Raw genomic sequence first — 16571 nt, 5'->3', positions numbered from 1 at the left:
TAAGGTGAAGACATTTAAAACTTTTTAGAGGATTTAATGTACTCCTGTATGATAATATAAAGTTTGTAAAATACGATGACTTTGAAGATTAACAATTTCAATAGGACAATACAAAAGCATCACAACTCATCCTTAAATCCCGAAGCCAAAATTCAACCATCAAACCTTTTATTTAATTGATGGAATGCTTATGGATAGATACTTTGAATAAATAATATGCAGAGCAGTTTCTTGTAAGGAAAACTTCAAGCCTTAAAAGGAAAATTCATAAAGTTTAGAAACTCAAAATTAGAAACATGGTTTACAACTCAATCAAATGTTGCGAATATGCAGTAACAAAGAAGAAAGTGATGATTATGTATATATATTCATAAGTGTTTGTTAACAAAGAAGAAAGTGATGATTATGTATATATATTCATAAATGTTTGTTAACAAAGAAGAAAGTGATGATTATGTATATATATTCATAAATATTTGTTAACGAAGGAGAAAGTGATGATTATGTATATATATTCATAAATGTTTGTTAACAAAGAAGAAAGTGATGATTATGTATATATATTCATAAATGTTTGTTAACAAAGAAGAAAGTGATGATTATGTATATATATTCATAAATATTTGTTCGACTTGATAAATATATATTAATTCATTTATTTTCTTCTTTTTTTTTAGCAACATGACGAAGATCGTGTTGCTGATCACATTGTTCAGTATCGCCTTTAGCCAGGAGCTCCGGTCTGATCCGGCGCCCATCATCTATCCGGGACAAGTAAACATCGGCATCATTTCCAACATACACGGACCTCCGGACAATGGCACGGATGGCTGTGGACCACTCAGACCAGAAGCGGTTCAGCGGGTAATGGCTGCAGTGTGGGCAGCCCACCAAGCCAATTTTAAGAAAGACGACCCTCAAGAATTAAATATCGGTAAAACATGTTTCAAAATAATCCATTATAGTAGGTGGACAAGAAAAATAAATGTTAAAGCATAATTCATTGCAATATAAATTAAAAGATGAAGCATTCTTCATTTTATTTCAGAAAGAAATTATTCTGGATGATTATTGAATATTTTGATCCTGGCAGCAGTTCTTGCAATGTGGCTGCCGATTTTAAGAAAGATGGTCCACAAGGACTAAATATTTGTAAAATATATTTTAAACTGAACACTCACTATAGTAGAGGGATAAACATAAACATTAAAAATGTAGTGCTTAACAATATAACTTAAAAGATGAAACATTCTTTATTTTATTCAGAATTTTGGTTATTATTTTTATGCTGGTGCCAATTCTAGCAATGTGGTAACCAATTTAAAAAAAATACGGAACACAGGAACTAAATATGGATAAAATATATTTCGGACTGAACACCCATTATAACAAACAAATGGGCAAGAAATAATATTAAAAGCGTAATGCATAATAATATAAATTAAAATATGAAGTAGTTTTAGTTCAGAAGTAAATTACTTTGCGCTTCGATTATTATTTTGAATCTGTCAGCCAATTTTGAAATTATATCTGCTAATTTTAAGAAAGATGATTCGCAGGAAATAAATATTGAAAGCCTAGAATATAGCTATATACATTAAAAGAAGAAACATTTTTCATTCTAGTTCAGAAAGAATTTATTCTGAGTTTGGATTGTTATTTCGAAGCTGTCAGCGAATTTTGGCAATGTGATGGCCAATTTCAAGAGTTAACAATAAGATCCACAAGGATTGTGTATTGGTAAAATATATTCCAAACTGAACACTTATTATAATGTATATATTATAGCAGATGAACGAGAAATAAATATTAAAAGCATAGTATATAGCAATATAAATTAAAAGATTAATCATTCTTCATTTTAGTTCAGAGCGAAATTATTCTGTTTAGATTATTATTGATATTTTGATGCTTTTTTAATACTCCATAAAGTAATTAAGTAGTCGGATTTTCCATAAAAATATGTATTTCTAGTTTTCTACATAAAATGCAAACAGTAAGTGTTTAGAATATTTATGGTTTATCTATGGTTTATTTATGGTTATGGTTTATTATGGAATATCAACTCCTTTGTGGAGAAAGAGAGAAGAATTTTAAGAAAGACGACCCTCAAGAATTAAATATCGGTAAAACATGTTTCAAAATAATCCATTATAGTAGGTGGACAAGAAAAATAAATGTTAAAGCATAATTCATTGCAATATAAATTAAAAGATGAAGCATTCTTCATTTTATTTCAGAAAGAAATTTTTCTGGATTATTATTGAATATTTTGATCCTGGCAGCAGTTCTTGCAATGTGGCTGCCGATTTTAAGAAAGATGGTCCACAAGGACTAAATATTTGTAAAATATATTTCAAACTGAACACTCACTATAGTAGAGGGATAAACATAAACATTAAAAATGTAGTATGAAATGTTTCATGAAATATGAAATCGTAGCAGATTGTTGAAGATTTGAATCGAATGCGGCTTATTGAAACCCAGATTTCTGAAGCAGCTGATCACCGAATTAAAGAGTGGTTTCACGTTTGAAAAAAATCGAAAAATATATTTTTTTTTCCATCAATAATAATGGAATTTGCAATGGAATATGAAACCGCAGCAGATTGTTGAAGTATCGAATCGAATGCAGGTTATTGAACCCCAGATTACTGAAGGAGCTGATCACTGAATGAAAAAAAAAAAAAAAGATTAGTTTCACATTCGCGAAAATCGAATGAAATGTTTTTCACCGATAGTAAAATTATCATTCTTTAAAAATTTAGAAGTTCAAGTCTAATGTAAGCATTAGAATAATTAAATTAAATGGTTAAATCTTGAATCCATTACACTCGTTCTGTCAAGGAATATCAACTCCTTTGTAATTACCACGAAATATGAAATCGTAGCAGATTGTTGAAGCTTTGAATTGAATGCAGCTTATTGAAACACAGATTTCTGAAGCAGCTGATCACCGAATTAAAGAGTGGTTTCACGTTTGAAAAAAATCGAAAAATATATATTTTTTTCCATCAATAATAAATTGTCATTCTTTCAAAATTTAGAAGTACAAGCTCAATAAAAAAATTAAAATAATTAAATTAAAAGGTTGAATCCATTACACTCGTTCTGTCAAAGGATATTAAATCCTCTTATCTCCCATATTATGACAACAAGATAGCAATTAACTCATTGACAATAGAATGATTTGTCATATCTTGCCGCAGAGAACGTTTCCGTTTTTAGATTTCAACAAATAAAAGTTCAATTAACATTTTATTATTTAATTATTGCTCTTGTAAAGTTAATTTATATTTTGACAACATTCTTATTTACAAATGTTTATCACTGATTGATTTTTTTTAAAACTTTTAGGCATTTACATTTACGACACATGTGGTCGAGAAGATGTTGCCGAAAGGCAAATTTACCGATTAATGGGCCATGTAGGGCATGTGCAGACAACAGATTGTTCTGAGAAAAGAATTCCTCCATTATTTGGTAAGTAGCTTTGCTTGTGTATGAAATAAGCATTTAATGAGTTGCGTAAATCAAACTTTTCATAATCTATTTTTCAACGGACGCATAATCGTGATTCTGAAACGTGACTAGAAATGTAATTTTAAGACGTGACATATTTTCGTAGATGTATTTTGTCATTATATATAAATATTAATAAAAATTTACTTTACACGTATGCAGTCGAATCTCTGTACATAAAACTTGGAAAAATCCTGTAAAATATTCGAATTATAGAAATTCCAATATACAGGAAAAATGGATGGAAAATTATTCGATATTTTTTATTAAAAGCACTTATGCGGGATTATTTCTTTTAGGTTAAAGAAAATTTAAAAGAATTGAGCTATCAATGAAATTTATTTGAAAAATAATATCATTTTTTCGACGTTGTTTATATCACACACGTTTTTATTTATTAATTTTTTTTTAATTTTTATTTTTTACTTTCTTGTATACTTAATATGGGGAAAGTATAGTAATTTCCAAGTTTTAGGCCTCCGTGAGTTCGAAAAACACATTGCTGGAAAATGTCCGTTTTTGTGTGTGACAAACATAATTAAAAAATTCTTTAATACAGACGGATGAAATTTCGTATACCAAATTTGTATTCTTTATACCGAATTTGTAGATTTCTATCAACTTTTGTGCAAAATCCGCTCATAGGAAGTCTGTCAGTCCGGATATACGTTAACCACTGCAAACACTGATGACAACTGAGGGAAAAATAATCATACTATTTCAGAGTGCCAGTTATCTATATACGCCACTCCATTTCGTAAAATATTCTGATTACAAGAAATCTAAAGCTAATCAGGAAGCTAGGAATTTGAATTAAAAATCTCGCTCATAGTTTTATTAAATAGAGGAACAACATATGTCTAACAACCAAGTCTTTATTGCTTTTTTATAAACACTTTGGGTTTTTCAAAGAATTTCTATTACAGTAACAATATAAGAAACATTATTTATATTCTTTCTCATTATCGAAACGAAATCAAAAATCACTTTTTTTGACGGCTATAGATATATGTAACTCTTTATGATAAATTTTTTCCTCGATATATAAAAATTGCATTCGAAATACAAAAATTACCTTTTCCATTAAAAATCGAAGACGATTGATAAAATTTCAGTTTATAGAAATTTTCTTTATATAGAAGTTCGACATATGGGGGTGCCACTGCGTATTGAGTAAATTAAAAATTTCATTTACAACAATTACTTTTAAAAAAAGAAAACTTTTTAAATGCTGAACTCTAAATTTTACTTATTTTTGTTTCCAAACCCCCTGGGGGGGGACCTTGAAATGTGGATGAGATACTTCCGGTATTCTGGTTGGATCTCGCCACCCTGGAGGGTACACAAAAAAGTGGGGGGATCTGTCTCCTCCCATCGATGATGTGACGTACTTCCTTCGGAAGGGTTGTACCGTGGCCGGTGATGGCCCTTGGGAATCAACCACAGTTTCCGCCAGTGTTGCTGTTGTGGCGGTTCGGTCATTCAGTATTATTTATCCGCGTACCTTCGGGTGGGTCGGAGAGTCAGTGATATGATTTATGTTTGTTTCAAAAATAATTGCAGATTGTATAATATTTTCTAGTTATTAAATTATATTTACAATATTATTATCAGGGACGCACAAATAAAATTTGTAATGAACAAACATTTTTTATTATGAGTATTGAAAGAATTTTCCACTATAAGTATGAAAAGAATTTTAAATGCTATGATAACGCTGTTAGTAGTTTTAAGTGTTTTAAAAAGGCGTCAACATTTAATTCAAAGAACTTTTTTTCTGAATTTTCTTTATTTTGAAGTGAAAAAAGTAAACAGCAGTTTATATATATCTATATAATAATAAACTGCTCCATCCTTTATCTCTTTATTAACGTGTAATACATGTATGTATCTGAATTTTTAAACTCTAACTTAAATTGTTTTTTCAGCTGTGATAACTGAAGGAGAAACAGATTACTTAAAAGTTCCTCTAAAATTACTGAATGCCTTCTCTGTTCCTGTGATCTCGACAAGTGGTCCAGGACTGCCCGAATCTCATCTTTTAAGCACAGCACCCACCACAGTAGCATTGTCCAGGGTAAATCCTCAAATATTGATACTGATATTCAACTTTTTATTGAAAAATATTTTGATTTATTTTATGCTTTTCCTCTCTTGATGTTTAAAATGTGTTATGTGAATCAAAATATGAAGTTCAGTGCTATTCAATATTAAATTATCTCATGAGTTTGAAGATATGCTGTAAAATTAATTTGAACAAGATGATACAGTTATTTTGAATTGGACAAAAGAACAATCAGAAATATTGTCAGATTTGTTTGTAATGACATAGATTTATACAAATGCTTTATTATTAACAAGACAAAACAGCAGCTGAAAAAACAGCGTTTAACAAGAATAACACCACCACGATATTCAAAATAATCAATAATTTGCAACTCATTGCGGGAGCTGTCATTCACTTTCATCTAAACCAGAATTGGACATTATTTATCTTTTGAATATTTAAAATAAACTTTTAATTCGCAGTCGATTGATGGAGGCTGTTATTCACTTTCAACAACGCCAAAATTCTATATTAGTTATCTTTTAATCTGAGTTATTTTTTGGTATGTTTTCCGTCATTTTCTACCATTTAAATGACAAATATATATATATAATTTTTTTCAATGTAGATCAAAATGTTATTAAAACTTTAAGATCATGGTTTTATAGCTAAATTTGAAAACTCAATTGAATTTTATTGGAATCTTATAAGAGCTCTGTTAGTGGTAAACCTTATGTTACCACACTCTCTTAGTGGTTGAATCTGCTGCACATAAACTTAATTTTAACAATCACTTTCGATCCCAGTATCTCTAAATTATTTCAACAAAAATGATTTAATTCCAACGTAAATAATTTTACATTTTTTTCCACTCAGGCTGCTGTCAGTGTTCTCCGTCAGCTGCGATTGCTGGAAGTGGCAGTGATGGCTGAAGACGACAACCCGACCGGCCTTTTCGGAGACTTTTCGCGGCAGGCCCAAGTTTCCGGAATGCAAGCCATTCAGCTGGACCACGGCACAGAACATGATGACGATGACTTTTTGGCGACTCTGAAACTTCTATCAGAGTATGGAAAGGTAAGGTTCAAAGCACCATTTATCTATTTATCGATACAATTGATTTAATTTTCATTAAAGAAATATGAATTTACAGATACAAGTTTAGATTGTTGACTAAGTTTGTGTTAAGTTGTTGACTAAGTTTACAAGTTTATTTTGTTTAGATTGTTGACTAAGCAAAGCGTTTGCAATGATTAATTATTATACTGCCGGCGTCCTGGCATAGGGGTAGCGCATCTTCCCCGTGATCTGGGCGTCCTGGGTTCGAGTCCTGGTTTTGGCATGGTTGTTCTTCCTGTTCTATCTGTGAGATGTATGAATGTGCCCTCCTGTAAAAAGGGCTTGTGCAAGCGAATGAGTGATGCGTGAGTAGTCAAGTCGTACTCTTGGCCTAAGTTGGCTCTACGATAAAAACAAGAGGCGCTCCCCCTTAGGCTTAAATCGACTGGCTTTGAACAGCAAGCTTGTCCGTGGCAAGTACCATAAGAAACAAACAACAACAACAATTATTATACTTGCCAACAGTATTTAGAAGTAAACTAAATTGAATTTGAAGCAAAAACGTAGTATGTTAAAATATGTAGTAGAAAGAGGAGTATATATTTAAATTGGATTATGTCGGCCCATTTTTTATTAATCATCATCAAGTCCATTAATAAATCTTTTCAATAAATTTGTATTTTGTTTGGTTATATGCTTATGATAGTAAATTCAGAATTAGAAATACTTATTGTCTTCACTTTATGCTTTAAAAACATAAAAAAACTTATTAATGAAGAGTAAAGCTGGAATCATTATTGGTCTTTTTCATTTTATTTCTTGGAGTCTGTAACAAATAAAAAAAAATCACAAGCTACAAAAGTTAAAAGTTTTACAAAATGAAAAGTGTATTTTCATAATCATACGTTTCAAATGTTTAAATATCGGGAACATAGTAGTCTGTGAATGAGAGCGTGTAATTATGACTTTCTAGAAAATCGTTTTTATTTACAGTACTGGTATTTAGGTTCTGTTTATAACGAGTCATATATTGACGTTCTTAACTTTCTTGAATGTATTCAAACTTCAAAAGAAGAAGAATCTGCAATGAGACTATGCAACTCTGCGACATACAATTTTGTAAAGAAAAGCAAAACATTTTTTTTTTCTTTGTTCATAATATTTCTAGATAGCAAAAGCACAAAAAAAAAGTCATAAAGAATGCAAATAATTTTAAAGAAATTTCTATTAAAATGTTTTTGTAGTTAGGCCCAAAGCAAGCTCTCTACGGCCCTTAGAGAGTGTTTGTTTCTGGGGCCCTTTTACCAGCTTCTAAAATCAGATTTCATTGATTTTAATTTAATACCTAAATAGACAGTTTTTAATTATATATTATGACGAATTGGAATAACAGAACAATTAATTTAGGATCATCTTCAAGAGAACTGCTTTCCTTAATTGTATTTATAAAAATTTCAAAATTTAAATCTAAAAATTATTTAAGCAAAATGATAAAAAGTTAGCTTTTAACATATTTAACATAACATTTTTTAACTTAATATAAATAAATTAATGCACAGCTTGCAAGAGCTATTAATTTTCGATGTAAGCGAATTTCAAATAAAAATTGATCACACAGATCTGTAAGCTAATATTTAAAAAAAGAACTTCTGAGAATGGTGTTTTAAAATTTAAACGATTCCAAATTAAATCTTCGAATATATGGCCGTTATAATGAGAGCACAAAATCGGATTTTTCAGAAAGTACCAAAAGAAGATGTCGAGAGGTTACTGAGCCCCTAGGCAACTGGCTACCGTACCTATTTGATTACATAGCTTTGTTAGTAAGACGAACCTCAGGACAGAAAATGACAAGACCAACTTCAGGACAGAAAATGACAGAGGAAATGATTATCAAATATTGTTTGTTGCAAATACAATTCTTTATTATAACAGCTTGAAATGAAATAGTAATCTTATGAGATCAGATACATTTTCAGGATAAAAGTGATGTCTATCTGTCTTATGTCCACCCTTCCTTCCAACCTTAAATGACGTTTTCTATTGACCATGTTTAGTTGCATTATTTTAATTATCATCATTTTATATTCCAAAAAAAAGCTTCGTTGTCTTTTTTTTGTTGTTGTTGTTGTTATTGGGAGACTTAAAATGCTTCTCGTTTTTGTTATTGATAAAAATGTTTCTGAGCTAAAAGCAATTGCCTGATTCTTTCTGACCGCCCTTTTAGATTTAGATTTCTGATGTTATTAATGCTTTCGGTCATAAATAAACTCAACCGGTACTTCAAAGTCGAGTTATAAATCAAGAAAGAAATTCTTCTCGTCTTGGAAACTCATAAATCTATCGCTGTACTTCCGAATAAATCTTTTCTCGTTCGCATTTCACTCTCATCTGTTATACAAAATTATTTTTTCACGAGTGCTCTGCGCCACAGAGAATCTGTGGCCTGCGCAATCTTATCCAAAGGGTTAATTGGCTGCAGTTTAGGGTAAGGGACTAAGATTTTATTTTAGTGATTTTGTTTTAATTTTCGACCAAAGAATTTGTTTAGTTATAAGTTTACAAATATTAAATATCAAAGCATAGTTATGGTTTGTAATTAAACAACCGCCGATTTAGTAATTTAACATAAACATGTCTATGAAAAATATCCATCCAAAGACAAATAGTGAGATTATGTTAAATTAATTCAAATAATAGAAATTCTATACATTACCAATAATAAAGTAGGTAACTATCCTAATATCATAACGGATTATCTGTAAATTAAAACAGTGCAGCAGATTATCTGTAAATTAAAACAGCGCAATAGATTGTCTGTAAATTAAAACAACGCAACAGATTATCTATAAATTAAAATCTATATTTTCTCTCAATTAAATAAATTTAAATTGTAATTAAATTATGTGTATACATGTTCTATATTACATTAATTTAAATAGTAAGTATATTATAATTATTATATCAAAGTTAGATTTTAGCGTAATAAATGGAAAAGGTTTTGAGTACAATTATACAAAATTATTTAATACAAAAGCTATTTCAAAATGAAATTGACTAACAGGATTGTATTTTTTCAGTCGCATTTAAGGGAAATAAATGTTATATAATGTTATCATTTAATCTACATTCATAACATTTTTTACCGCAGTCACGCCTGAAAGCTGTTGTGTTCTTGGTGAGCTCTGAAGAAGCTTTGAATCTTCTCGGAATGGTAAACGACGAAAGCCTTCCGCAAATCCCTTGGGTCATTGTCACGCCCTCTGACATATCTCCAGTGCTCAAAACATTTGATAAGAAACAACTAGGAAGGTTTCAGAAGGTGAGAAGTAATGTGTAAATGGATAGTGTGTATTTTTTTCACTGGTACATATCACCAGACTAAAAATTTAACAATATTAGTATGATTGAAACTGTTTATTGGGAAACGATTTTTTTAAAAAAAGATTTCACTTATTATAATATTTTTAATGCTAATGCAGTGCCAAAACCTTAAAACCAAAGAATTTTCACAATTCATTTTCATAAAACAGCTATTTAAAATGTACACATACAAACAACTTTTGTATTATTATTTATATGTAATTTATTTATTGGATTACTTTGACTATTCATAAAGAGTAACATAAATTATATCGACTCATATGCAATGACCAACCAAAACCAAATCAAAGAATTTTCACAATGAATTTCCATAAAATGGCTATTTAAAATGTCCTCATTTAAACAACTTTTGTATTATTATTTATACGTAATTTATTTATTCGATTACTTTGACTGTTCATAAAGAGTAGCACAAGTTATATAGACACAGTGACTCATATGCAATGACCAACTAAAACCAAACCAAAGAATTTTCACAAAGAATTTCCATAAAACAGCTATTTAAAATGTCCTCATTTAAATAACTTTTGTATTACTATTTGTGTAGAATTTATATATTGGATTACTTTGACTGTTCATAAAGAATGTCATAAATTATATAGACGCCGTTACTCATATGTAATGACCAACCAAAACCAAACCGAAGAATTTTCACAATGAATTTCTGTAATACAATTATTTAAAATGTCCAACTTTTGCATTGCTAATTTTATGTAATTAATTTAAATATTAGATTACTTTGATCATTCATAAAGAATGGCACATATTATATAGAAACAGTTACTCATATGCAGTGGCTTTACGAGAGTAAATAGTGCCAGGCATATATATTCGCCCGTTTGTTAGTTCATTACGGTCGCCACCAGAAAACTTCAGCTCATGATGTCAGGGATACTGGCCGTTTGCGAGTGCCAGTTATATCATCGATATATACTTTTAAAAAAGTTAAATATAAACAAACATTTTTAGACTAGCACTCGGATCTCCTTGCACTCCCTTGGTTATCCTTCGTATCTTCTCTGAAAGTATTTTCATAATTTTTGATCATAAGCGGCATTTAAAAACTTGATCAGTGACAATGCGAATAATATGCTTCTTATAATACTGATCTAGTAATGCATATAAATTTTTTTACAAAATTATAATGTACAAATTTAATTTGTTCCCATCCCCATCAAACATATGATTTCAAAGACGCCAGTATCTTGAATTGTTGAAGCGTTATTATTGTTGTTTTTTTTTCACTTGTTGGAATATCTATAAAATACATTGATTATTAATAGTGAAATCACTTTTCAGAAATTTAGTTTCTAAATTTTAATACTTTTCTTATCTAATAATAATATTCGATTTAACATGCATCTTATTTATATCCAAAATTGAGAAATCCGACCAATCAAAAGCAGATATACGGGTAGCATTTAAGATGCCATCAGCATATCCGCTTTGAATTAATCGGGTTTTTCTACTTTGAATATAAATAAGATGCATGTATGTTATATCGAATATTATTATTAGATAAGAAAAGTATTAAAATTAATATCGTTGTAAATGAATAATTTTATATTAACATGGTAATACTTAAAATAGCGCAATTATATTTCTTATTAATATTTTGCAAAGTACAATTTTAATTAAAAAATTTTCAAATTTTTTTTCAAAATAAATAGCTGATTGGAAGTTTCAATGATACAATGGTAAATTTATTAGGGGAAAAACTTAAATTTCAGCATAACAGAAAAGTGTTCAAGAACTGAATAAAAATTGTAATTTTAGAAACGAATGATGCATTTAGTAGTTAAATTAAACGATGCCCCTATTATATTCAATAAACTTTAAATATTTAATCATATATATTTTTTAAATTTTGTTTTCACTTGAAAATGACTTACAACTTTACTAAGACTAATTTTTCGAAAGTTTATTTTTAGATTTGGTTAGATTTTTTTTCAATTATTCAAGATTTTCATGAATGTTTTATATTTTAAATATGAACTTTTAAATAATAGTATTCTAAAGAATCATTTGTACTTTCAGATACTTCTGTTATCTCCTCAATCTACCGACATTCCGGAATTCGATAACTATTTTCAACAACTACTTGATGAAGACACTATTAAATACCATCCTCTTTTGATAGAATTTTTACAATCTATTAATGGCAATGGAACTGATGGAAATAGTAAGTATTATAATCGACATATAGTGGACCATTGCAAATTTGAACGTTTTTAATTCAATTCATTTTCTGGATCGTTGAACTTCTAATTAAAATAAATTCGAAATGGCATCGATAATTTAATTCTATTTTGTTTAATTTGCAAAATTAAAATTTCAATTCCTAATTGAACTTTATATTTTTCAGTACTGTTTTTTTCCCAAACTAATAATAAAGATTTTACAGGTAACACAAGAAATTTATCTGTGTAGGTTCGGTTATTATACATCATGTGAAAGGTACATAATATAGAAAATATGACTCCTTAGTTTTTTTTAAATTAAAAAAAAACATGTGCTATAAAAATTGAAGATCAATTTATGCAAAATATTTATGCAATATGCCTCTCAGAAATTACAACGTTTTTCTATCTTCTGGGCAACAAACGAATTCCGCGAAGAAAAAAACTTTGGTTGTTTAAACATTATCCAATTTTGGATATCTGTGTAGAAATCGAATCCGTCTTCAAAAAAGGGCACTTTGTATGGAGTGAAACAAATATAATCTGAAGGAGAAACATCTGACTGACGAATACAACATGGGGGGCAGGCATAACGCAACGAAGCGATTATAAAGTTTTTTACACTGATCCGGAAACAATGAGGGAACATTGAAATAAAACCTTGTCATACTTTGGAAGTTTTTTTCCTTCGAAGATTCAATCAAACTGATCAATAATGCTTGCATATTACACCATTGATGGTTTTATGAATTAAAACTTCCAAATCATGGAGGATGTTTTTTTTTTTTTTTTGTGGTTAACCATGTTCTTTGTCACTTGTATTGAAATCATCAGTTTTAAATCACCAAAATCATTCTTTGCAAGTTGTATTGTATAGGACACATCCACCATAGATGTCCAACTACAACCGATGTGCTTCAGTTGCAGTTTTCTTTGCAATGAAATTAAGAAAATATCCTCTTTCAAATATTGTTTATTTCGAAGATTTGTTCAGATAGATCCACTAATGCTTGTATTTTTCACCAGTGATAGTTTCATGCAATAGCGCTTCGAAATCGTAGAGTATTTTGGTGATTAACCGTTCTTTGTCACATCAGTTATTATCTGTTTTATATCAAGGAAATCACCGTTTGTAGATTGTTTTATAAAGGGCAATTCTTTTCAATAAAACAATGAGCATATCTTCCAGCAAATACTCTTTATTTAGAATAAACCTAAGCGTGTGTTCCAAACTAAAAAAATATTTTTAATACTAACCAGAAGTCGAACACTAATTTTTTAAAGTTGAAGTCTGATTTTTCAAGTGCAATATCCCCATTTTATTAGCAGGCGAGCAGTACTACTAATGCCATCTATTAAAAATAGACAGAGTCATATTTATATACTCAATATGTGTTTCTGTATACAGTTCAATATGTAAACTGCACCGTATATTTTAAGCAATAATGCAACAGGGAATCAAGTGTTATCTTGAAATTTATTTTTAATAGTAGTTGCGTATGGATCGTCGTAATTAGAGAAACAACTCAAATAATATAAAAACAACATGTGTGTAATGAAACACTCTTACAAAACAATATTGTGAGTAACAAAACAGTAATCAATATATTTCCTATTCTGGGTAAATTTTTGTGTCTTTCATGTCCCAAAGACTCAACTTCCTTTATATGACATTTTTATGACTATGACTTTTATTAATTTTGACTTCTCTTCTTTTATTTTAAACTGTCATTTTTGTGTCTACCCTCTGAAGAGTTCGCTCATCCTGATTCTTTTAATTTCAAAGTTATAATCATCTTTCAGTTGAATTTCTACATGTCATACTTTTTGATTGATAATTTTTTTTTTATGAAAAGGATGATATTTCTTTTTTTTTTTTAACAAAGCATGAATTTCCTCATTATTTGCCTTATATGTTTTCATGAATTTTCTGTTTTTAAATTTTTTATAATGAGCAATTTAGAGGGATGTTAACCACTTGGATATATTTGATGACTAAAACTCATCAAGCATTTTTTTTTTTCAAACCAGAAAAAAATTAAATATCTACATTGTTGTTCATGATAACAGTGATTGTATCAGTTGTTTCTTTATAATTCTGATTATTATGTATATCATAACGCTCGAATAAATCTACTGCCTTTACACAATATCCCACTCATTAGCAAACTAAATCCGTTCCAAATACAAAGATATTTACAAATAAATCTGTACCCAAGGGGTTAATATAATAAATACATACTTCCGTACATAATTTTTGGTGAATGCTTAAAATACTTAATTTATAATTATTTTGTTGTTTTTCCTTGGATGTGTGGGCCTTTATATACCAGTTTTTTTCAATCAAAAAAGATTTATTATATTAATCGACTTATTGACGTAAAAATGTTCTCTTCTGTGTTGTAAAAATTGCTTTATGAGCAATAAAAATTTTAACCCCATGTTTTAAAGATAACACCATCTAGCAAAGGCCTACTCCGTAAGAAGAAAAAAACGATTCATAAATAGTGATAACTTAAATGAAGTTTACCAGCTTTAATTTCTTATGATAACTTTAAAACTTCATTTCCATTCTTTTTTTATTTAAATTCGATTTTCCAAAAAGTTATCTGCTATTTCTAGATGTGCTTATTTTTGAAGAAATCTTATCAATGAAAATTATGTTGTCCACTTAAAACTTCGATGCTCTATTTTTCTCAATTAGTGCATTGTTAAAAATTCTTCCTCTGTCTTTGGAATATACATAATTTCCAAATGATGGCGGATATATACTCACTTTCTAGAATCGTTGCCGGTTCTAAAACTAGTAAGATTATATAAAGTATTAGTACAAAATGAAGAACAACACTGAAACTATATCTCCGCAACATTGGTCGGCATTCAGAATGTCAAATAATGTCGTAGAATATCGTAGAACATCTTGTGTTAATTGGGGCTTATTGTCTTATTAATCTGCTGTTCATTTTTCAGATACCTCATCTGAACTTCCAGAAACCACGCTTACATCCATGCTGTCTACTTCATTAAACAATTCAATGGAAATAACAAAACCCGAATCACCCACTGATCAACCCATCGAACCGGCAGACGTTTCTTCGGTTGTCAAAGCTGTCTGGACTTTAGCAGCATCTCTGAAGAACGTGCAGAAACGTTCTTGTCGTCGAGGCACCGACTGTCTTTTGTATCTGAGAAGAAGTCTCAGTGCTTACGTTTCCAGGGCTGCAACTACTCTCAATCATGTAGTGGACGCCGGTGCAGAAAATCTCAAAGGAATGAGATTGAAATTCGAAGAAGATGGAGAGTTGGCATCTAATCGATATGGTTTGAGAGGATTTACTGAAGAAGGAGAAATAATCGATGTAAGTTATGGCATTTTATACATTTTATAAAATTCATTAATTACACTAAAAGTCTTACTGTACCTTTTTATTAAATTCATGCCAAAATATAGTAGCAAAGTCTAGCTTTCCTGAAATTAGTCCTCACCAATTCTGCTTTTAATTAAATTAATCTGATATTTTTAAGCTTAACATTAATATAAAAAGATATCATGAAAACTTATGATTTTAGTAAATTGCCAGAATTAAAAAATTATTGAAATTATAAATTATTTTCCCTATATCGTTTGATATTCTTTATAAGCTGTATAATATCATGGCAATATCGTCGCACTATTGAAGAACATCCTGTACTACGAGACTGTTAAGCAAGTGAAGTTATTAATTCTTCCAAAACTGAATTTGTACATAGATATGGATTAACTTCTTTTTTAATTCTTGAAATCCACTAATACTGGGCAAAAGAAATGTAGTTTGGTGCAATCAATAACATAAACAAGTTCAGAATAAAAGCATATTCATAAAAAAGAAAAGTAGGTTTTGCACATCACAGTTGGAATTTTATCCCATTTTTTAATTAATTTTTTGTTTGTTTTTGATAATTATATTTCATTACAGACAATATTAATTGGTAACATTTTACTTTTTATTTTACCTCTCTGAAATAACTGCAAGATTCTAATTTTTAAGTTTTGAAATTATTAATAAATTATTAAAATTGGAATTATTTTAAAAATATTTTTAATAATTTTTAACTATTTAATTTGTTAATAATTTTTAATGTTTCTTGTATTAACAATTAATTCCCTTTAATAGAAATAAGATAATATATATATATATATATATATATATATATATATATATATATATATATATATATATATATATATATATATATATATATATATATATATATATTTATCCTCCTACTTAACTATTTTTCTTATTTTCCATGAGAATATCATATTCCTTTGTTTCATCTGACAAACATGAAATATTCATTTCTAAAAAGTTTAACTTCTGTGTCTACCACTAGATGGC

At 29.1% G+C, this 16571-nt stretch overlaps 1 protein-coding gene across 1 annotated transcript in view; it reads left to right on the top strand.

The window, feature by feature from the left end:
- Positions 1-16571, top strand: part of LOC129965465 (uncharacterized) — a 114669-nt gene that overhangs the window by 76933 nt on the left and 21165 nt on the right. The window contains exons 2-8 of the mRNA XM_056079357.1: positions 678-934; positions 3358-3483; positions 5451-5599; positions 6446-6646; positions 9780-9950; positions 12050-12194; positions 15163-15551. Of these exons, the coding sequence (XP_055935332.1) occupies positions 682-934; positions 3358-3483; positions 5451-5599; positions 6446-6646; positions 9780-9950; positions 12050-12194; positions 15163-15551 (1434 nt within the window). The 5' untranslated portion in view covers positions 678-681. The remainder of the gene's footprint in view (positions 1-677; positions 935-3357; positions 3484-5450; positions 5600-6445; positions 6647-9779; positions 9951-12049; positions 12195-15162; positions 15552-16571) is intronic.

Source organism: Argiope bruennichi, chromosome 4 (genome assembly GCF_947563725.1).
Source record: "Argiope bruennichi chromosome 4, qqArgBrue1.1, whole genome shotgun sequence".
Taxonomy (NCBI): domain Eukaryota; kingdom Metazoa; phylum Arthropoda; class Arachnida; order Araneae; family Araneidae; genus Argiope; species Argiope bruennichi.
The sequence above is the reverse complement of the archived record's forward strand: the minus strand, read 5'-3'. Positions and strand labels throughout refer to the sequence as shown.